At 42.6% G+C, this 23,467-nt stretch overlaps 1 protein-coding gene across 4 annotated transcripts in view; it reads left to right on the top strand.

Annotated features, from left to right (window-relative positions):
- The window catches only part of PHKB (phosphorylase kinase regulatory subunit beta), a 204,764-nt gene that overhangs the window by 31,829 nt on the left and 149,468 nt on the right, over positions 1–23,467 (top strand). For all 4 annotated transcript variants that reach the window (XM_076069653.1, XM_032960638.2, XM_076069652.1 and 1 more), the window contains 3 exons: positions 3,524–3,662; positions 14,485–14,584; positions 20,204–20,311. In XM_076069653.1, coding sequence (XP_075925768.1) covers positions 3,524–3,662; positions 14,485–14,584; positions 20,204–20,311 — 347 coding nt within the window. The remainder of the gene's footprint in view (positions 1–3,523; positions 3,663–14,484; positions 14,585–20,203; positions 20,312–23,467) is intronic.

The raw sequence follows: 23,467 nt of genomic DNA, 5'->3' as shown, positions 1-23,467 counted from the left end.
AATAAGGTTAAAAATGGGGTGGGGGGAAGTGTGGGGACTTATTCTCATTGTGCAGTCTATAACGTGCTTAATTTAAGTCGGTAGCATTGGCATCGGGAACGGCATTTATTCCGTCGGCAGATCGAGAATCCCAGTTGATATGTGAGCGTGCACTGAAACACTCTAAATGGAGAGAGGGCACTCGTCAATAACGCCAATGCAGTGAGACCCCAAATCCATGCTAATAAAGTAGATTGACGAGCTATGTTTGGATCATATGATATAAAAAAAAACGGGCTGTAAATATACACGGATAAAAAAAAACGCCCCTAGTTTTTTGGCTCGCGAACAAAAGCTGGAGCAAAATTTCTACAAATAAATTAAATGATTTTTCGGGAACACAAAGTGTTGCCAAAACGTTGCACTCAGTTTCCTTTTGATGCAATGCCTTTTCGCATTACCACGACCCATTGTGATGTGCGGACTGCTGCAGGCTCCTGCTTGTGCGTCACATGACATCATCCGAGGTTTCGCTCGCATCCTTCAATGTCGGAACATGCAGCGATGGCCATTTCACATTAAAACACTGTCGCGTCCAATCAATTTCACGCCGAGGCTGTAAATTTTAAATCTTACCAATTACTTACGAACCACTAACGGGGATTTGATTGATGTTTGCACGATATCAAAATCGCACACGGTGATTCGTGTTATTTTAAATTGGAGCTCGTCGGTGGTTAACTTTTAGGGGCGCTGCGGTGGCGAGTTGTTAACTATCTTGCCTGGTATTCAGGAGGTCATGGATTAAATCCCGACCCTGACACCTGTATATTTGGAGTTTGCATGTTCTCCCCATGATCGTGTGTCCTTTTTTTCTGGGCCCTCCGAGTTCTTCCTGCACATTTAGAAACATGCGTTTAGAGTATTTGGCTCCTATGAATTTCCCTCTGATAAGCCACTTCGTTGTGGCCAGGTCGCTTCTGAAAAAGAGATATACAGCTCAATGGGCCTTACTTGGTAAAATATAAAAACATATTCTTGGTTCTTTCGGTAAAGTCACGTAGACGGGAAATAATAAAAATAAGACAATAAAATTATCACGACGTTTCGGCCACAACGCAAGCAGCCGTCCTTAGGTGAAGAACAGAACTGTCGGAAAGACAGCGCTGTCGGAAAGACAGCGTCTTAATGAACAGTGTTCGGAAAGACAGCGTCTTAATGAACAGTGTTCATTAGGACGCTGTCCTTCTGACAGCTCTGTTCTTCACCTGAGGATGGCTGCTTGCGTTGTGGCCGAAACGTCGTGAGAATTGTATTATGTTTTATTTTTATTATTTCCCTTCTACGTGACTTTGCCGAAAGAACCAAGAATTTGAATCCCTGCAGTCACGAAAGCTTTAACTCCAAATATATATATAAAAAAAATTCAGTTTAAATAGGTTTAACAATGAATATGTCGTGGTTGCTTCAGCACACTTGTTTTTCACAACTATTGAAACGTTAAATTTTGATTTAAAGCTTTCGTGACTGCAGTAATTCATATTCTTAGCTCTTTCGGTAAAGTCACGTTGAAGGGAAACAAACAAAATAATTAAATATGTATAAAACAATAAATATTCTCATGACGTTTCGACCGCGTTATGGTGACTTTACCAAAAGAGCTAAGAATATTTAAACGTATTTACGTTAATGTAAAAATAATTAGATGGCTTTTTCACAGTGAGCCCTCTCCAATAGCAACAAACGGTTGTGCAGTGCAGCCATGCATTGGTTTACGTTCATACACTGTGGAAGAAGCAATTAAGATTCACTAAAGAGTCGTTAAAGATTGTTCATTAACTTTGTACACTGTTAAGTGCACGCAATTAAATAGCGAGGCCACACTGTATTGCACTAATTTGTTTGTAATTTTGTTTTTATTTGATTGTTTATTTATCTTGACAAGCGATAACACGGGAAGGGGCACGGGAAGGGTCACAGGAATTGGGCAGACAAAAGCCCGAGGTGCTAATTTGTTTGTAATTGTTCAATGTTAATTATATATGCGCGAAGTTAGGTGGGGTTTTTTTTTTCTCACTGTGCTCTCTGACGTTTAATCATGCGTTTTAATTGTTTTAAGAACTGCAGGAGGTTCTCATCGCATACTACCTGTTATTGTAAAAAAAAAATCCCACTCGTATAATTTAAAAAGTTTTGTAACATAATTGTTTTAAAAATTTGCTATAGAAGTGGTGCCAAATGTAATGATGAGTATTAATGTGGATATGCATTATGCTATAGTGAGTGGGGCCATGTTCGGGTACCGATTACCAACTCTCGCAGTGTACACAAACGTTGTAAAACATTTTATTTCGTTTGCATCATTATAACGAGGCTGCCTCAGTTGCATGAATATAACAATGCTGTTGGCCTAGAAAGACGGAACTGTAGATTAAGGTATTCAAGTTATAATATTTAAGAATGGTTTTGGTGTCTCCGCGAATCAACAATGAGAGTGACTTACGGGCTATACCTCGGGTTATTGATATGCTATACCTAGGGTTATTGATACGCTATACCTAGGGTTATTGATATGCTATACCTAAGGTTACGTCCAGCACAGTATGCAATATATTTGTCTTCGTGCAAATGGAGGTCCTATTTTAGGGGCAGTTTCAAATTGTTTATCGCTGATTTGGTCACTCCAGAGAAATCCGGAGTGTTCCCACACTTCACCACCACAAACATTGTGCCTGCCAACTAACTGCAGTGCAGATATTTTACGTGTGGACAGAAAAACTTAAATAAGGATATCATCGGACCAGTGCTATCGAAAGCCCCACCACACATTGCCATCACTGCCTTCTACGAGATCACACGGGTGTTGCAATGTTGGCAACCTACATCACAGGTACACGTTCTCCCACAATAACTTGAGATCTTCCTGACGCTTCACGTGTTTTGTGTGTCCCAATCAAATACCTGTTCCAGTAGCCTACACTTGAATATCCTGTGCATATGCTCCACACATCGTGACCTCTCTCTCCAATTACATTCGCGACATGTTCTTGCCAAGCTCACATTCTGAACTTTCAAGTTGCTCGGGACGGCGATGGCGGCAGTCGAACGATATCGTCTTTGCAGCCGTATTGTCACGACAACGATCGACCGAGCGTTTGACAAGTATCTTGTCTCATTGCTTCACTTGAGTTCCCATAGTGTCTCATTCTTTGACACTTAGGATTTTGCGACCAATATCATCCATAAGGAAACAGGAGGACTTAACAAATCTGGCTGTCGCCTGATGAAGCTAGTTGTAATTACTGGCGAAACGTCGCACTCAGATGGTAAATGTTGTGGCTTGGCTCTCCAACACACTGGTGTGCTGTACTAGTGACGGATTCGAATGTTCTGTTTACTTGACAAACATTACTAATTGGCTGTGTCAGGCGGTGGCGGCTCTAACAACATTTATATTTTAACGCGATCTAACCCAAAAAAAGACCTGTATTATGATGTCTCATTCTTTGTTGACATGTGTTTTTTTTCCCCCGTGACCCTGCAGTGAAGGCGACTATCCTGCAGTTTCAGAGTCCCACCACGGGGCTGTTTCTGACCAAGACCGGCGGGGAGAACAGCGAGTCCAAGGTTCGAGACAGCCTGTACTGCGCAGCCAGCGTTTGGGCCCTTTCCATCGCCTACAGGTGAGACTCGTCGGTGGGCGGTGGATGGTGCTAGAGCAGGAGGAGGCCTCAAACAAGCCTTTATTCACCAGGCAAATCCAGTTGTAGAGATCCACCACTGATTTGTAATGTTTCACTTTCTTCTCAGCGAGTGTTTGAATTTTTGTGAGAGCGATGGATCCACGTCTTACGAAGGAGAGTCTTGGAAGATTTAATGAGTGTATTGAGATTGCTGGAGGTTTTGAATTAAAAGGTTGTTTTCTTCTTCTGGAAATAGTCGTTATATTTGATGACGTGATTGTATGAGTGAAGTTTTGTTGGCCGAAAAGGAAATGTTCGAGGTGAATTAAACTGCTCTAGTTTGTTCATCCAGGAATGTGTTGCCGCATCTCAAGGTACACTTTCTGCAAGGTCTTTGCCCAGTATCTTCAGGGTGCTGTGGTGTCGAGCTGTTAACGGCCTTGCCTGGTATACAGGAGGTCGTGGGTTCAATCCCAACCCTGACGCCTGTATATTTGGAGTTTATATGTTCTACCTGTGGTTGAGTGGATTTTTCTCCGGTTTTTCCCTCCACATTTAGAAACACGCATTTAGAGTATTTGGCTGCGAGAAATTCCCACGTGACAAGCCACTTAATTGGTATATTATTTGTGGGCAGGTCACTTCTGAAAAATACCTCTATAGCTGAGTGGGCCTTACCTAATAAAATAAAATAGAGTTTAGTTTATAGTAAAAACAAAATCGTATTTTTTTGTGTGGGTTAAGAACTGTTGTGCCAAGGACAAAAAAACATCCTAATAGTCCAAGGGGTTAACTCTAACAAAGGCCCAATGCATGTGTTGGAGAATGTTCCTTTAGGGACATTTTTCATGAAGACTAGCACATGGCCCCATCACCAGCAATGGGGTAAATCGTCCAGATGTGAGTATGGTGCCAAGTTCTGCAGGCATCTGATATTATTGTGTAAGCGGATGTCAGCACTGACATTCCTTCTTTTAAAATGTATATCAGTCGATCGTAACTCAGACGTGGTCGGTCATGCAAAATAAATAAAAAAACTATTACAAAGTGTTGAAAGAAACGTTTTTTGATGGCATGGCTTATCAATTCCCTCCTGACATTTTCTTGTGTGTGATACAAATCTGAGTATGAAACCTTTTTGCGTTACATCGTCTCCTTTGCAAGAGATAAAAAAATGGGAATCGAGCAATGTTGGAATGCTGACAGAGGACAGGCAGAACATTTGGACAACGTGCTATTGTAAAATGCAGTGTAAATAACAGCATGAAGTAAACGTGAATGTTGACAAGTATAAGAAGTGCATGAGATGCGTATTGTTTTATGAATGCCCCTTGCTCCACCTTCACTTACAAATGTGGCTTAGCCCCAGGTGCAGCCTATCCACTGCACCAGGTGCATGTGGCATAGGGTCCAGCTCTCGGGGGATCCATAGCATCACAGCTTCAAGGCTTCCCCCGCTGCTCCCACTGATAATAAACTCAGACCATAGGAAGCCATGCATGCCCATCAGTGCCATGATTTTCCAGCCAGAGCAGACAGTTGCCTGCAGGCCATCAGCTGCTTGCACAAGGGGGTCGGTAATAATGTAGAGGAGTGGTGGGGGGTCGTGAAACACAATATGAGCTCGTGCTCGGGATGCGATCTAAGTATAGATGTGGTTTAATGCCATTAGAATAATGACGGGAGACGGGAGAGAGAGGCCACACACATGATTGTTTTTGGCGCGACTGTGAGAGGGCTTTTTGCCCCGCAAGCAAACAGGGCAATGAATTATTTTAGTGGGCACTTTAGATGTGTCAGGGCACATGAGGGTGCAAACACTGCCCTACCTCTTGCCGAAATGCACCCGATTGAGGTGAGTTGGTGCCAACTGCTCGGGCAGATTGCTTGCTGCACCAGCAGCCACAGTGACATAAACTTTGATGAATTCAAAGTCGGTATTTGTGCGGGAACCCTGAGTTTTAAGAGGCCTTTAAGCTAGCTCTTTTAAGTGACTCATTCGATACACGGTTGATTCAATGATGCTGTTGGCTAGGCAGTTAGATGTTAAATCGTTAAGAATAAATTACAGCCCTTGGTCAATAATAGTTGCCGGATGAAGGCCTCGTCTTTTGTGTCATGGCGGATTGTTTGACCATACTTCACCATCCTGGTTAACGTAGGCGGCGGCGGTGGTGGTGGGGGGGGAGGTGTTCAAGATTAGCTCAGATGCCATTCGTGGCTGATGGTAGCCATGACATGTAGTCCATAAGAGGTTTTTTTGCAATATAAATGTGTCGTTAAACCCACCACCACCCGACACCGCCAATTAGTAAGGTTTGTCACGTGAAAACATGGCAATTAGTTAGCACACCGTAATGTTGGAGAATAAACCCACAACATTAACATGATTCCCTCTTGGGATTTTAGATAAAGATGTGGACAGGACCACATTATTCCCAGGTCGTTTTTGCTCAAAGTCTTGAATTATGACTACTTGGTAAATGTGTTAAACATGACATGGAGTGTCAACCACTACACCATAGCTATAATTATACATTATTTAATGTAGCTGAATGCATAACATAGTTTTGTTATTGTTTTGCAATATTGTCGTATCTTTATATATATATTTAAATGGCTTAATATAATTCAAAATACTAGCTCATGGTTACAGTAATGACCAGTCCAAATTTAACCACATTTATGGTCATAACCCCTCTGCTCAGTGCATTGTTATGACACAAACGCAATAACTAATAGCTTGTATGATCACAATTTACTTTTAGCAATACTCGCAAGACAGAGCAATTGTGTAGCTGTCACAGTCAACATTCAACAAACCACTCATTCACCCACTCGTGATTACTAAATCATTGTGTTCCTGGTGATTTCCTCATACTTTACATCGCTGTGCTGTCCTGGCACACTTCTATTTTTGAAAGAAACCCCCCCCCCCCATCCACGACAATATTTGATCCGCGGACACCAGGCAAAAAGTCATTTTACAAACACTCATAAAGTGGATGCAGGTAACAGCCGATTCATGTTAATAGCCGGTGGTGACGGGCGTGAAATGCCGAGTGGCTCGAATGCACTGGGGCAGAGCTTCAAGGCGTGTGTGTGCTGTGGTTTAGGGGTGGAACGGAGTGTTGCGAAGCCTTTGACACGCCGGGCCGTGCAAGATTCTGTACGCTCGGTCACGGCTGTTGATGCATCTGTGCCGTTGTGAGCCGTGCGCCCTGAAGGATTAAGAACGATATTAAAACAAACGAAAGCGAAACATGACGATATGGTGTTAAAAGTACGGTGTGTATTATTTGTAACTCCCCCGATGATCTTGAGCTGCATTGTGCCCACCCATGCATCCTCCCAAGTGAAACGTGCCAAAATCGTTGCGGGGCGTATCATTCTTTCCGTCTTACCTGGAATTCCTATTCCTTTTCGCCATTTGTATTGCACTCGTGGGTGGTGTGCAGCCGCAGGTTTCCGAGGGTCCTGGGAGGCAACACTGTGACGAGACTTGATGTTAAATCTTAAGATTCTTTGTCGTCTCTAGATTCCCTGTTGTCTCTGCCCTGCAACTTGTTGTAGCCACAAGGCTGCACCTGCCAAGAAGCACACGCCTTCATTTTCATTGTATGTATGCCTCCGCAGCTAGACCACCATACAATGTAACTCACTGCTTCTCTCAAGAGTGTGACAGTTTGATTTTGTGAAAGTGTATCGATGTTTTTTGTTTGTTACATGCTTTATAATTGCCGAACTGTGAAGGATTTTTTTAGGGTAAATCAATTCCAGGTAGCGGTTATCAACAATAAATTCCAGCCATTCGCAGTCCACTGACACAATGAAGACCTCCCTATGTACTGTTGGCCACGTTTGTTTGCCATACTTCACCATGCTGGTCAGTGTGGGTTGTGAAGGGATAGTGGTGGATGAGGGGATGGTAGGACAAGACCAAGTTTGATGTCACTTGCAATTGATGTTGTGGCTGGCCAGGAATCAAACTCAGGTCTTGCCGTGTTTATCGCCCAGAACGCTAACCACTGCACCGCCACTCCACCCTGTTGTCGACATATTAGAGCAATGATTTATTGTAAATATGCAGTGGCACATCTCTTGATAATGAATTGAACAGATTTATGCCTAAATGCGTTTTCCTTCCTTTTCATTAGGAATGTTTGAGGTGGATGTTTTTTTTTTAATGCTTATAAAAAATATTGCAAATTCATATGAACGTAGGTGGAAAGTTTATATACAGAAAGCTGTGGGAATGGACATGCCAATACACCGAAGTTTAAAGTAACCAGCAAAAAAAATGGGATTGTCTATTTTCAAAAAGCTCCCGATGGATTTCCTGAGGAGTGTTGTGAATGTCAATGATGGAAATTACCTCCCGTGAGATGACATGGCATCTAATGTTGGTTGCTAAGAGCACTTTGGAAAATACCTTTATGAGAGGAGTGGCAAACTTTGCTCCGTAACCCAACACCACTTGCACTCACAAGTGCAGAGTGCATTCCTTAAATGCCCGTTAACTCTCACTCGGTATGCCCATAACTAGTAAGGTTTAATAGGAACCAGCAAACACATGAATAACGTTTTTTTTTAAATATGTACCTTGGTATTATTTTTTAAATGTGGGGTAGAGTAGTGGCGCAGTGCCTGGTGTATGGCACTTTAGATTAGGTAACCTGAGTTAGATTCCTGGCTGCAACTAACATCTGTGCTGAGTGACATCTGAAATTGTCCTGTCCTTCCTGCGCCCTTTACGACACACTTCGCCAACCTGTACTGAAACATGTGGTGAAGTATGGTAAAATAACCTCCGTGACGGACATGGAGAGGCCTTCATCCTGTATAAGGGCGGTAAATGGGTCTATTTATTAACTTATTTGTCGATACAATTAATGTTTTATGAGTGGGAGGCTTCGTTGATTTTAGACAACATTGAATGTGTTGCTCCATTAACTTTTTCCTGTGAATGTAACATTACAGTCAAGGTCTTTGCAAGTAATTATACAAGCATTGGGACTCCCTGAACGAATACTGTAATCGAAAAATAATTACAAAATGGTGATATTTAAAGCCTTTATAAAATCAAAACTCTGAATATACTTTTTTTATATAAAAATAAATTACATGTTCCATGATTAAATTATGAGCTGAATTTAAGAGCTGAGAATACATTTAAATAAATTACAATTGCGAAAAAAGAGAGAATTCGTTTAAAATTGTTGACCGTTTGAACCCCGTCAAGCCCTTGATTCCTGCGCGCCAAGTCTCCCTCTTGGGATTTTATATCTAGGTGTGGACGGGACCACATCATTCCCCAGCTTTTTTCGCTCAAAGTTTTGAATTATGATTACTTGGAAAATTTAAATTCACAACGACGCCGTGCCTTTTGTGGAACGATTTAAATAAATATATGCAGAAAGCAATTTGCGTCTAAACTTTCTGAAACATGTGGTGTGTTGTTTTGTCCCTTGACGCATACAAATAACTGATTAATATTCATGCCGAGCAGGGGGACTGCACAGAAATCGTGTGAAAATACTACGATGCAGATCAGATGCCAAGTGAAAAAAATGGATTATTATTTATTTACATCTAATGGACTTTTGAGTGTTCGAAAAACCCACTTGTGGTTAAGGTAGCCTTTACCTTTTAAATACACCAAAGTGACATCTTCTCGGTCCGTGTTTAATGCGACTTGTCCGTAAAATTGATTTCTCTGGCCCCCGCACGATTGTTCAAATGCTAAACTGCTCCGAGTCAATACATCCAAGCGATTTCTGCTGAGCCTGGAACTCCAGTGACACGGAAGAGGGCCGACCCGTGACTCTGCCGCTGTATAATTTGCGAATCTGAGCGAGTGCCTTCCTTCCGGGGAAATAAAGCGCCTGCACTGACTTTGCGGACGCTGCTGCTAATGCGGGTCTTGGGATTTTTTTTTCATAGTGGCAGGTCGGGGGGACATTATGTACGTGTGCAATCCCATGTTAATCCAGTACTGACAAGCAAAGCGTTGTGCCGCCTGATTTGAAAAACGCAGGTTCGTGTTGGCATCAACATGGCCCGGCATCGGCGCGTTCGCCCGCTTGTTTGCGGAGGTTCACGGTTAAAACCAGCGGGCCGCCCTGGTTATCACTGCGGGTGTTAATAATTATCCATGCCCTCTGCTTCAGAGTGGACGTTAAAGATCCCCTCACATTGCCAAGAGTAGGCCCATTGGTGTTCCGGCTTTGGTCTCCACACCTGTCAAATTTGTACAGTGACACAGCAAATTAATCAATTGGGATAACACGTAGTAATAATTAACTTCCTTGAAGAAGACCAATGCCCCAGGTCACTCGTACAAATGAGACTATCCTGGTTCTTTTTAATTCTCATCTGGTTGCTTTCATTTTATTATTATCATTTTTTTTATTTTTCATCTACGTGACTTTACCGAAAGAACCAAAGAGTATGGATCCTTGCAGTCACGAAAACTTCAAATCTAGAATGAACTTGTCTGAAAACTGTGTGTACACATAGATGCCTCTTGTGTGTGTGAGTGTTCCGTCATGGTTGTCTATTATGTTTCAGGAAAGGAGAGCCATTGTCAAACCCCGCAACGCGTGGTGCTCTTTTGAATTGCTTGAGGGGTGATGGGATGAGTACACTCGATCTGAGATCTGAACCCATGGACTCATGAGTTGGAGCCATTCTGTATTGAACTCTGTTGCATAATGCTGACTAAACTATCTTGTGACAAAAATACAAAAATTCCAGCTCTTCTCATTCCATCGCTGGACGAAGGCCTCCCCACCCACCCCCTGGTGTTTTTTTTTGTTTCACCACACCGGTTGATGCTGTTTGGTAAAGGGGATGAAGGGGAGGACCCGTTCTAATATTACTTGTCCACTCTCAAGCAGAGGGCGTGGATAATTGTTAACACCCGCAGTGATAACCAGGGTGGCCCGCTGGTTTGAACTGGGGTACCGGGTTCATAGAGCAGTGCACTAACGGTTGTACCACCGCCCCACGCCAAATTTATAATGCGGCTGTATATGCTTTGAATGCTTTATTTTGTATTTACTTAGCATATGTGTATATTTTATGTTGCATGTATAAGTACAATGAATGTGTGTTTCAATATGTGTGCTTATGTATGTATGTGATTTTTTTTGCTTAATACGTTGGTATATATTGTAATCTCTTTGAGTGTGATTGTTTCATATCTAAGAAGCTAAGCAGAATTATGAGCCTGGTCATTATTTAGATGGAATAAAAATTGGCTGCTACAGGGAAGTGCTATTGATCGGTCCGTAAAGCAGCCAATCTTCCGACTTGGAGCGGCGCTTCAACGGGTGTCTCACACACATTGCCAAGGGTGCTGCAGTGGTTTAGTCAGTGTCGTGACTGCAGATGTTAAACCATACACTGGGTAGTCTATGGACATTAAGATCCCTTGGCATTTAAAAAAAAAATACCGTGGCATTGACCCCCCAGTGTCATGGCTTTAATCTTGCCGCAGGTCAATACAAATTTGGCCCTGACCAAATTCCCCGTACCTGGGTAATTTTCAAATACCAAGTGCTCCCCTGTGACATCCGATCTTAACTGTAGGTGTCAGTAGATCTGCCCAGCATAAATATGTTTTTATAAATTAAACAAATATTACAGTGCCATTTAGCCCTGTATGTCTATACTTAACTCCGTCAAGAATCTATGGCAACAGATTATAATTCGTGTTCACGCAGCTCCGAGGCTGACTTCATATGCAATTTGCTTAAAAGCGTAAACATTTGATTTAACCTCAGATTTCAATTATAGTCTCTTTTGTTCATGTCATTACTGGTGTGAATAATTGTTCCAAAATGTGCTAATATGGTCTCGGGTTATTAATAATTTGTACAAAATTGTAATTTGCTGGTGTATGTTTTCATGCAACATATTTTTGGCACAATGTCCTAGTTGTTGCTTAATTGCCAAAGGTATATTTTTAGTTTATGAACTGATTTTTATTACGTTTTTTTCCCCCATCAATTAATGTAGGCTTCCTGCTTTGAAAGTTGATTCTTTTTTCAAATCGGATATTGTTAAAATACCATTATTTTTTCCGTTTAATTAGTCTCATTTTCAGAAAAACACTTTAATAATAATAAAAAATATTCATAATAAAGGTTTTTGGGTTAGATCGCGTCATTTATAAATGTGTCGTATCCCCTCCACCACCCGACACGGCCAATCAGCAAAAAAATAGTGTCACGTTGACAAAAGACAAATAGTTCACTACTTTAGCCCACCGGTGTGTTGAAGAGTAAATCCACAACATTTACGACGTTTCGCTGGTAATTACATCCAGCATCATCGGGCAATTCGCCAGAATGGTAAAGCCCTCACTTGCTCTCGGTCTTAAATAGAGCACCAGGGTGACGTCATCATTTAACTCATTTCAGGTGCAGTGATTTGAGGCGGAGGGGGGGTATTGTAATTATATAATCGATTGGTAATCAAATTTCGATTTAAAGCTTTCGTGACTGCAATGATTCATCTTCTTTGGTTCTTTCGGTAAAGTCACATAGAATTAATAATATTATTGTGTTATTTTATTTTATCAATTTATTATTTTATTCTCATTCTACGTGACTTTACCAAAGAAGATTGGTAATCAGTCAATGGTTATGATTAGTAATGAGTTGTAGATTAGTAATTAGTTGTAATGTGTGTTATTGTGATTATATGCTACGTTAGTAATCCGTTAATTAGTATGTGTTTCTATAAGGAATTTTAATATGTATTATTTAATAATATGCTTCCAAGCCGCACTAAGCCTGTAGCTGTCAGTGATTAAAGTTATTTCTATTTCTCTCAATTTTAATGGATTCTCTAATTATTCTTTGCCAGTAATAATTAGTTTTACACAACACTTCAACGTTATCAAAATCAGTTGAGTGTCCTTGTTGACAAGCATGTTCTGCCACTGCCGACAGTTGTGTTTGAGATAATTTAATATTTTTTTGGTGTTCTTTTAGTCTTATACTGATGTTACGTCCCGTCTGTCCAACACACCGGTGGGCTAAAGTAGTGCACTATTTGTCTTTTGTCAATGTGACACTTTTTTGCTGATTGGCCATGTCGGATGGTGGAGGGTTACGACACATTTATAAATAACGCGATCTAACCCAAAAACCTTTATTATGAATAATGTTGTTCTCGAAAGCCTACGTGTTAAATAAAAAAAATATTAATGTATTGAGCTAGAAAAATAAATTTCTCTCGCTACAGCGGCGAGATGTTAACTACTTCGCCTGGTATACAGTAGGCATGGTTTCGATCCTAACCCTGACGCCTGTATATTTGGAGTTTGCGTGTCTCTATCCCTGTGGTTGCGTGCATTTTTTTCCGGATCCTCGTGTTTCCCTCCACATTTATAAACATGCGTTAAGAGTGTTTGGCTGCTGTACATTTCGTTGAGCTATCATTTGTGGCCAGGTCGCTTCAGAAAAAGAGCTATATAAGCTCAGTGGGCCTTATCTGGTAAAATAAAAATAGTTAATCACGTAAATTTTAATCCATTGACGGTAGTGCATGTCGGCAATCCAGCAGTGTGGAGGCCAATGTTGGTGGATCACACAGATGTCATCAAACTCCCTTCCCGTGGGCATCGAGATGCCGTACAATGGCTCGCCAGGAGAAGGTGGTACAGCAACAATTTGAACTCCACCTGTTCCATCTGTATGGGATAGAGTGTTTCCCCTTTGCACGCGTGGGTTTCCTCTGATTGCTTTGGTTTCCTTCCACGTGTAAACACTCATTAATTGGCCAATAACACCTTAATATGTAGAGGACTGCAGAGCTTAGATCAATTCTTGGCACCTGGCTCACCTCTTGGCTGCCTTCCCGCTTGTCTGTGGTTCCTGGCGCCTCTGAGTTTCTCTCTACGCCAATGAGTGAACATTGTGCCCGGAGCATTACCTATACACATTATTAGTAGTGCTTATTTATTTAGTTTCATGCATTGTCTCATGAAATCAATAATCCAATTTCATCTGCAGAAAGCCATTCATGCCGAATCAACCATTGAGTACTCTCTACTCTGAAGAAGGGACATTGCATGAATTGTCAATGTGTTTACTTTCTATATGTTTTCTATAACAAAGCAGTGGTACATTTGGTTGGTTTTATTTTATTGATTAAAACTTTTGACAACTTCACCTTTTGTCCTACAGGAGGCCTTATTTACAACATTCATTGGCATTATTGTTGATTGGTTGAAAGACATGGCCGGAGGGAATTGGCTGCCACTTCAAACTTAACATGTTCCACCATTCTGCCTGCATCGTGCAAAATCTATCCGGTTACAACGTGTGTCCTTGTCTGTGCATCCCATCGCGGTGAAGTGCCAAGGCTCGTGGACTAAAACACCTGGCACATTGTGCTGTGTCAGCTAATCTGCGTAGAAGCTCAAGTGGTCTGCTGTTTACTTTAAAAGTGAATTTAGAAGATTGGTGGATCGGAGCATGGCAATAAGCAGGATAGCCGTTTTCTTACCTCAAGAACTGTATAATGTGTGGATTGTGCAACACTGGCAGTAAAGAACGAGGCAATGACATTTAAGTCATGGACATTTTGCTACACAGAGTGGTGGAATGCACAGCAGATAAGCTGCCTGTTTGTGCCATGAAGGAGACAAAGTGAGGAGGCCTTAAGGTGTGGAATGTTCTGTTTTTCGCCAATGTTCTTTCAACTCAACTCGTTATTCTTTATGCCCTGTCCCAACTCCTTAACGCTGCCCACCTCCCTCTAACTTCTCACTGCGGGCCATACTAAACGATCACATTGTTGCCCGCAGGCGCCTGGACGATGACAAAGGAAGGACGCATGAGCTGGAGCACTGCGCTGTCAAGTGTGTCCGAGGCATCCTTTACTGCTACATGAGGCAGGCTGACAAGGTGTGTTATCGTGCATTGTCCTACCGGGACACATCAACTCCCGAGGGCCATACGAAGACCCCGTAGCCATACGTGCTGTTGGGGCTAGTGCCGGCTATAACAGCACCTGTTATAGCCGGCATGGAAAATGAATTTGTGTGGCATGGCCAGCAGCACCATGCCTCATCACCTTTGTCTCTCCCGGAGGGCTGGAACAATGCATTGAAATATATTCATGACCCATGTGACACTTCTAATGTATTCGCCCAAGAACCAATATTTGTCAATTATGCGAACGATGAGCAAGATTCATGCTCTTTTTGGGTACAGTCATTTTTAGTTTTGGTCACACTGGCATGGCACTGAGAGAGAGACATTGTGATTGAGACGTTGAGACGGGCAAAACAAAAATACAGTAAATTTTATTTTAAAAATACAGTACAGACAAAATAGAATAAGCATCCATTACAAAGCCAGGTTAGGTGACATGGTTATTCTGACTTCCAGGATTTTGATTGTGACTTCCAGGATTTTGATTGTGACTTTGAGGATTTTGATTGTGACTTCCAGGATTTTTATTCTGACTTCCAGGATTTTGATTGTGACTTCCAGGATTTTGATTGTGACTTCCAGGATTTTGATTGTGACTTCCAGGATTTTGATTGTGACTTCCTGGATTTTGATTGTGACTTCCAGGATTTTGATTCTGACTTCCAGGATTTTGATTGTGACTTCCAGGATTTTGATTGTGACTTCCAGGATTTGTATTCTGACTTCCAGGATTTTGATTGTGACTTCCAGGATTTTGATTGTGACTTCCAGGATTTTGATTCTGACTTCCAGGATTTTGATTCTGACTTCCCGGATTTTGATTCTGACTTCCTGGATTTTTATTCTGACTTCCAGGATTTTGATTCTGACTTCCAGGATTTTGATTCTGACTTCCAGGATTTTTATTCTGACTTCCAGGATTTTGATTCTGACTTCCTGGATTTTTATTCTGACTTCCAGGATTTTGATTCTGACTTCCAGGATTTTTATTCTGACTTCCAGGATTTTGATTCTGACTTCCAGGATTTTTATTCTGACTTCCAGGATTTTGATTCTGATTTCCAGGATTTTTATTCTGACTTCCAAGATTTTGATTCTGACTTCCAGGATTTTGATTCTGACTTCCAGGATTTTGATTCTGACTTCCCGGATTTTTATTCTGACTTCCAGGATTTTTCTGATGATGTTTGATGTGGTTTCAAGCAAAACATCATCACTAATTTCTAAGTCAGTTTGTGAGATTGGTCCTTTAACTTACTGGTTAGATGGGAATTAATAACTGGTGCATTAAAACGCGTATGCATGTGACCATTTTGGTTTAACACGTAGGCTTAACACGGAGGCTTTTGGCTGCGTCGAGTGGTGGAGGTTATTGTGACAAGACATTGTCCAGGCCATGATATGGCAATTGTGAATCACAATATTGGCTGAGAAAACCTACATATGTGGCTGCTTTTCGGTAAAATAATAAAGTTGATGGAACACATGTTTTTTATCACTGGAATTAAATAACAATCCATCAATAAAGGAGCCTGCCAATCCATTTTTCCAAAAGAGCATTTGTTTAAGCAAGGGATACCACGTACAATTTTAGTTGCATTGTAATATGGGGTTCTGTGAGATGCTTGGACTTTATAATACCCCCTAGCATATGTATCTTACCACATCCCCCAGTGCATCTACTACACACACTAGTGTTTGTCGTGTGTGTATCGGGCGTGGTGCTGGCCACCCACCCCCTCGTGTGCCGTTTCGGCCTTCGTAGGTGCTCATTACCAGCACTTTCTCAACAGTCTGTTAAGGCTATATGGGGGGTCTTTGTATCTGGCTTCTGGTAAGCTTTTGCATTCAGCACAAGCTGCGCTATTTTGGCCTATAAAACTCTGCGCGGTCTTGGACCTACGTACCTGCGGGCCCGGTTGGTCCCTTGTTCGACTGGGGGGCCTACTTGCTGCGATCGTCAAAGTAGGGCCTGACTGCCAGTCATGGATCCGGCACCCGATGCCCCCGGGCGGTCGTGCCTTCTTGGGTGCCGCTCCTAGGACCTGGAATGCCTTGCCAGGTGCAGCACCGTGCACTCCGATTGCCCCGTGTGTTCAGGAGGGAATGAAAGGACTCACTATCTCCTCATTGATTTTTCCTTCAGAGTATTTTATCGTTTCCATATTTTACCTGATTGCATCTCCGAATGTGTTTGTACGATGTTTTGGTACCCCCTTGAGTAGGGTGGGAGGGTGATATTACATTTCAAATACAACCTTCAAAATTTCACTCCCAATCCCAGCCACACTGTGTATTCCACTGCTACTCTAGGCTTTCGATTTTGGTGCCCAGACGGTAAGGGACCCAAGTGATATTTCAAATAACATTACAATTTTGTGAAGGTCACTGAGTAAATGAGTGTGCTTTTTTCAAAGTCATATGAGCAAAGAAAACCACTCATGCTTTTTGATTTTACCTTCAGAAATATCGATTTGCTTAATCGGTTTGATTAAAGCAAGGAATAACGAAACCCACAGTTGAGGAAACTTTTGAGGCCTTCATAAAAAATTCACCATTTTCCTTCATCGAAATTTTGCATTTGCTCGGTTGAGCAAATATTAACCTTTTGGTGGTCTCTTTTGTTAAATCTCTGCAGCAGTTTTTGCTCTTTTAATATAATTCATGAAAACTAAATGTCATCTCCTTTGTTTAATGAAAGGCTACAGTGGAAATACCCCCCTCCCCCCCGTCCCCATTATAAATATTCTCGTCAGCCTTCCAAAGTAGACGGTAAGGAAAATACGTTTTTTTGCGTGTGAAACTGTCTCTTTAGCGTATTATATTAATTATGCACTTTACCATGTATATCATAAATCATTGTCATGCTTCACATTCTGCAAGAGGCTCGAATTTGGCTCTTAAGGGCATTTGTTGGTTCCACTGGCTTGTTCACTGGTAAATGATGGGAAGGTTCGGGCGAAAGCATTTCCTCATTTGCGTCTCCCCACCACCCACATGAAACACTACGCGTGCACTGCAACTTGCCAGTGAAGGATACGATAATAGCAAAGCAAAGTGCGCCGCACAGCTTCTGTGTATTCATCATTGTCTTTGCGGCACATCGCTGGGAAAAGCAGACAGTGTTCTGTCTGCGAGCGCTTGCTTCTGTGTGGGCACGCTCCTGCTGCTGCTGCTGCTCCTGCTGCTGCTGACGTTGCTGCTTTTAAGGTGTCCGAGCTAAGGCTCGCCAGAACATTGTGACCGGCATGCACGTGCGCGCGCACGTGCATGCCGGTCGCCCAGACCGGCGATTCTCAGGGGCCGGAGTGCACCAGGTGGGCACTGCGGCGTTTGCATCGGTCGAGGTGATCGTGGCGGGGGGGGGGGGGGCTTGGGGGGGTGGCTGCGAGAGTATTTGTAAAATAATTTTTTTGGTTGCGGAGGGCATTGTGTGGGGGTGGGGGTGAAGAAGCCAGAAGTGAAGAGAGAGAAAGAGAGAGGCAACTCGGGGAGACAGACGGTCGCTCCAATGTATGCGACGCGTCTTTCCTGTGCGGAGGTGGAGAGAGAGTGACCTGGCTCGCCCGAATGCTTTAGCGTCGGGGCTGGGAGGGAGGCGAACGGAGCCTGTGCAGGGGCCTTCACTGAACCCGTAATGATACCCCTGACATTTACCCAATCCCGTTAGCCCAGAGTGACAATAATTTTTGTACACCTTAAAATACAAATTTTGGCAAGGGAAATTAAATAAAAATGTCAACCTGTCCTTTTCCCTGGCAGTGTTTACATCGGAGCCATCCGTTTCAATTTTCTCGTGTTTGTTTAAAACAGAGAGAGAGAGAAAATAAAAGTACGTGTTGTGAATGATTAGAAAGTGTAATAAATAAATAACGCGAGAGCTCCTCTCTCTTTCAAAGCCCCGTGGGTGGCTTTTTGAGAGCAATGAAACGGTGTCGAGTTTATCGCCAAGCATGGTCTGCTTGTCGGAGATTCCACGCCTCTGGTTGAAATTCACCCTCGTCACTCATAACACCGTGAGCATGGGCGCGATGCGTAATTAAAACAAAGCTAGACTCGCACTCGTCTATTTTTGTTGAAGCTCGTCTGAAGCCCATCGGTGTGAAAAAAAAATCGATGTACATTTTTGGACCCAAGGGGAATGTAATATTTCCATACGTCTGCGTGTTGTGCCTCTTGTTTTTGATGGGGGAGATTATAACAAAGCCTGTTTCTGTATTCCTCACAAACGCTGTGGAGTGCTCTCACCGAGTAAACTGATTAGAGTCTAAACTACAGCGTGATCTTGAGCACTAAGTCTGCAAAAATCTAATTACAGTTTTCAGTCCTGCGTGGCAGTGCCAATGTAGTGTGTATGTTCACTTTCACACCTTTATTTCCTCCAACAAAGAACTTCTGCAATGGGTGAGGAGTAATACAAAACCCATATTGACCCAAAAAAGGCCAAATGAAATGTAGACTGAGAATATTGTTTACATCATGAGCCAGCTTATTGTAATTAAAACCTTTGTAACCTTTGTATCCCGGTTTAGCTCTTACCGCACTCGAACGCATTGTAGTTATTATCTGGCACGTGTAAAACCTGAAGTTTAACAATTGCATTTTAATAATGTACACCTCGATTCACACGTCGTGGTAAAGAGCTTCAAGGCAAGTGCTCGTGCTTGACATGCATTCATCTCAGGCCTTCGAGAAATATTCCCCATTTAGCCCTAACAGACTGTCGGGGCAAGTGCCGTTAGCGAGCACCTATGAAGGCCGGCACGGCCCACGAGGGGGTGCGTGGCCGGCACCACGCTCGGCCGCCTTTGTATCCCCAGTGGCGATGTTTACCACTCTGCACCAGGTACTCATTTGAGGCTGAGTCGACCTAAGGGAGGCCCAGAACTGTTTCAGATAATCGTCACTGATGTTGGTTGTGAGCGGGAATCGAACTCGGGTCGCCAGGTTCGAAGTGCGGCGCGCTAACCGCGGCACTAACGCTCCCCGCAGCAGCACATACACATGCTGGGGTGGCCCAAGTATAATGATTTATCTTGAAATAATCAGAATAATACATTTTTATATAGCACTTTTCATTGAAAGATTACAAATCATTTTAACACTCCGTAATTATGTTTTTTAAGTGCCGTACAGCTGATTAAAAGCTTTCGTGACTGCAGGGATTCATATTCTTGGTTCTTTCGGTAAAGTCACGTAGAAGGGAAACAATCAAATAATAAAAATATAAAACAATAAAATTCTCACGACGTTTCGACTGCAACACAAGCAATCATCATCAGGTGTGAAAACCACAGCAAGAAAATAGATGGACTCGTCCATCTGAATAACTGCCAAATCGCTCTCCGTGGTGCTAACGTTAAAAAAACCGCCACTTTTTTATTTTTTTGCTGTGGTTTTCACACCTGATGATGGTTTCTTGTGTTGCAGTCGAAACGTCGTGAGAATTTTATTGTTTAATATACTGTTTATTATTTTATTGTTTCTCTTCTACCTGACTTTACCGAAAGAACCAAGAATATGCCATACAGCTGTTCATGAAGCAAAATTGTAGGCTTCACGCTTCTTCTTGCTGCCCTGTCTTTGCAGGTGGAGCAATTCAAGCAAGATCCATGCCCATTCAAGTGTCTGCACTCGATATTCAACGCGGAGACCGGCGATGTGGTGTACCCCTACAAGGAGTATGGGCACCTTCAGGTAACATCCTGGGACGGATTCCACGTAGCTCCCGACACATGCCCCGGAATGATTTCGCCAAACGAGTCGGACTGCAGGTCGATTGTATGGTTAAACACGAGGCTGGTGTTACTCCACAGGTGCTTAACCTTGACTGTGCCAGTTTACGCGCAAACGATTTGACTTTCATAATTGATAATGGCGCTGTCGGATAAGCTAGTGGCAAGTATTGATTGCGCTTCAATTAAATATGAAAATTATGCTCTGAGTTGCCTAGAATGCCAATTAAAATTAAACTGACACCAATTTTAAGGTTGTGGTTAAATATTAAATCAAAACAACAATTTATAGCTCACATTTACTTATATTTTTTTGTAAACTATAATTTAAAATATTGAAATGACGTACAGTTATGTACATACTATAACCATGAGCTTTTGGGTTCAAAAATAGGTCGTTTAAGTTCCTTTTGTACAGAAACAAGAATTAATTTTAGATAAACGAAAGAACCCTGTTCTGCTTTATCATCTGCAGCGTACAGATCTGAATCTGCACTGATCCTCCCAAAGTCGTTGGGATCCTATCCTAAATGTTACAATAACAATTCATGTTCTCAAGCACAAACAGTGGGGTGCAGCCGCGAATACAAATCTTTATCGGATGCCCTCGCAAAAAAAAAAAACGAAGCGCTTCTCACGACCGATAGCGCCCGGCTCTTTATTTCTTTATTCAACTACAAATCGCCGCTCTGTTTCCTCGCTCCGAAACATGACAAAGATAAAGATCCCCCGTATAGCCTTAACAGACTGCAGGGGCAAGTGCTGTTAGCGAGCACCTTATGACAAAACATGACACCTCCGTTGAAACGCTCGCTTTTGTGGGAGTGAAATTAGTCGCGTTGCGGATCGTTGTCAGTATCGCTCGTTGATAAGGCTCAAAGCCAGCTCCTCCCCTCGCTCAGGGCTCAAGTGCAACAGGGCCGCAACGGATTCGGAGGTGGCTCATCGCCGGCTTCGTATCGACCTTCCCAATCAATGGCACGCCGTGGCAGCTGTCTGTCCTACCCAGGCCGGAGAGCTCTCTGTCAGCCCTCCCACTTGCACCCTTTGTTCTGCCCGTACCTGGCCCTGAACAGCACAGATGGAAGGGAGGGGCTGTGCTCCTTTATTCACGCTGACATTCTGTCAGGCCGTCTCTAGTGGGGGTGTCTGGAAGGGTATTCATTTGCTAATAACCACCCTTCAGAGGACTGTATCAAATGCCATTCTGCTGTGGATAGAAAAGCCACCTTTAGGTGCGGCAACATTATATTTCCTTTCGTGTTATTTAGGAAACACTTCTCGCCGTGATCGAAGCGGTCAGGGATACTGGGCGTGACTGTTGAGTAGAGTTCACTTCCTCTCACTTAGCTCACGTTTAGCAGATGTTTGTTCAGCCCCCTCCCAACGATCACCGTGCCCGATTTTCATTTTCGCTCGAAATGAGTGTAACTTTTGAAAGCTTCAATTGAAACGTCATCAATGCTACAGTTGTCGTTTTTTTTAGGCTAATAACAATGATTATATCTGCCAACTTTTGAGCATGGTAGATGTTTTGATGGTGGAGACACATAGGTAGATGCGAGCGAATGCTGTTGCCCCTTGAGGCTGTGAATTATCCACCGGGATCCCGTGTTCCTGTTAAGAAATGGTGGTGGACACTGGGTAGGGTTAGTGGGTTTGTTCATGAATGTATCAATGAGAACTTAAAACATTTCTCACTCTCTCCGCAATTGAATTCATCATTCATAAAATAACCACGAGCAAAAAAATATATGCATGCATTGATTGAATTTATTTAAAGCGAAACAATTTTTTCTGTAGAACAGAAAACATTTTACCTAACTCTAACCAGACACTTACCCAAATACATCACATTTTTATCACAGAGCTTAGCCATAACACCGTGAGCATGGGCGCGATGCGTTATCATCCAAAACTAAACCATGTGCATTGGAAAATACAATGGAACAGATGCACATTTCGACCAATTTATTACATACTCCTAATGTAGAATTTTAGAGAGTATTTGTTGACTTGAAGGCCCCTCACAACCATTACGGCCTTAGGCCAGGAAAGTCACAAAAAAATGCACACGAACGACGCATTCACGCAAGCACCCGATGTTCCGTTTTGAAGTTTTAAAATGAAGCATTTTTTTAATTGTATTATGTTTTGAATTAGAAAATTGTATTTCTTCATAAAAAGCTTAAATCAAATTTTTATTTAAAGCTTTCGTGACTGCAGTAATTAATATTCTTAGTTCTTTCGGTAAAGTCACGTTGAAGGGAAACAACAAAATAATAACGTGACTTTACCGAAAGAACTAAGAATATAAGCTTAAATCATTTTACATCTGGAAGACTTAATTGAAAAGGACATTTCGTGTGAATTTTCTCTCGTTGTTAAGTAGATGGCCTTGCTGGGGGTTCGGTTCGATGCGGACTTTCGCCTGTTTGGGATTGCGGGATCGAGATAAGGCGACACAGAGCAGCTGGCCGTGCGAGAAGACCGCCGTCTGCAGATCGATTCCAACGTGATCGAACGTCTGTCCCTGTGCCTCCATCGTTCATGCAGGGGGCACGTGTAGGTTTACAGCGCCCCCTGCATTAAAACGACAGAAAGTGCAGCGTTCATCACAGATACATAAAGTTGAGCGCTTATATTAGAATATAGTATCATCGGTGATAAATACAGGATTTGCATTCAATACCTGTGTGCCTTGACAGGTCAGAATGTTTCTCAGACGTTGGCTTCACTGGCATTCACGTGGTTTTTTTGTTGTTGCTGTCAAGCCCAATCATCCCGTTGTTTAAGATTGATTTCGGATAGCGAAAGTCTCCGCTCGTGCGTTTCTCGGCGCAATATAACGCAAAATCGTGGCTTGCGCACGAGTCGCGGCGAGCGCCGGAGTTGTCCCTGCTTTTTTTTTTTTCCCCTTTCCGTTGGGGTCAGCGTTAGCGAGAAACCAATCACGCATGCACTCGGGGACCCGAGCCCACTGCCAGCAAAGTGCAAACGTCACCACCAATGTGAAATTGTGTGCTGGCCTGCAGGAAGGCACTCCGCTGTGTGGTGCCGTTGCAGCCTATTGCGTCCGCCCCTCCTGCCTTTAGTGATTGTGTGTAAAATGCACTCC

This window comes from Petromyzon marinus, chromosome 25, assembly GCF_048934315.1.
Source record: "Petromyzon marinus isolate PM22_M1 ecotype Great Lakes invasive population chromosome 25, UKy_Petmar_22M1.pri1.0, whole genome shotgun sequence".
NCBI lineage: Eukaryota > Metazoa > Chordata > Hyperoartia > Petromyzontiformes > Petromyzontidae > Petromyzon > Petromyzon marinus.
The sequence above is the reverse complement of the archived record's forward strand: the minus strand, read 5'-3'. Positions and strand labels throughout refer to the sequence as shown.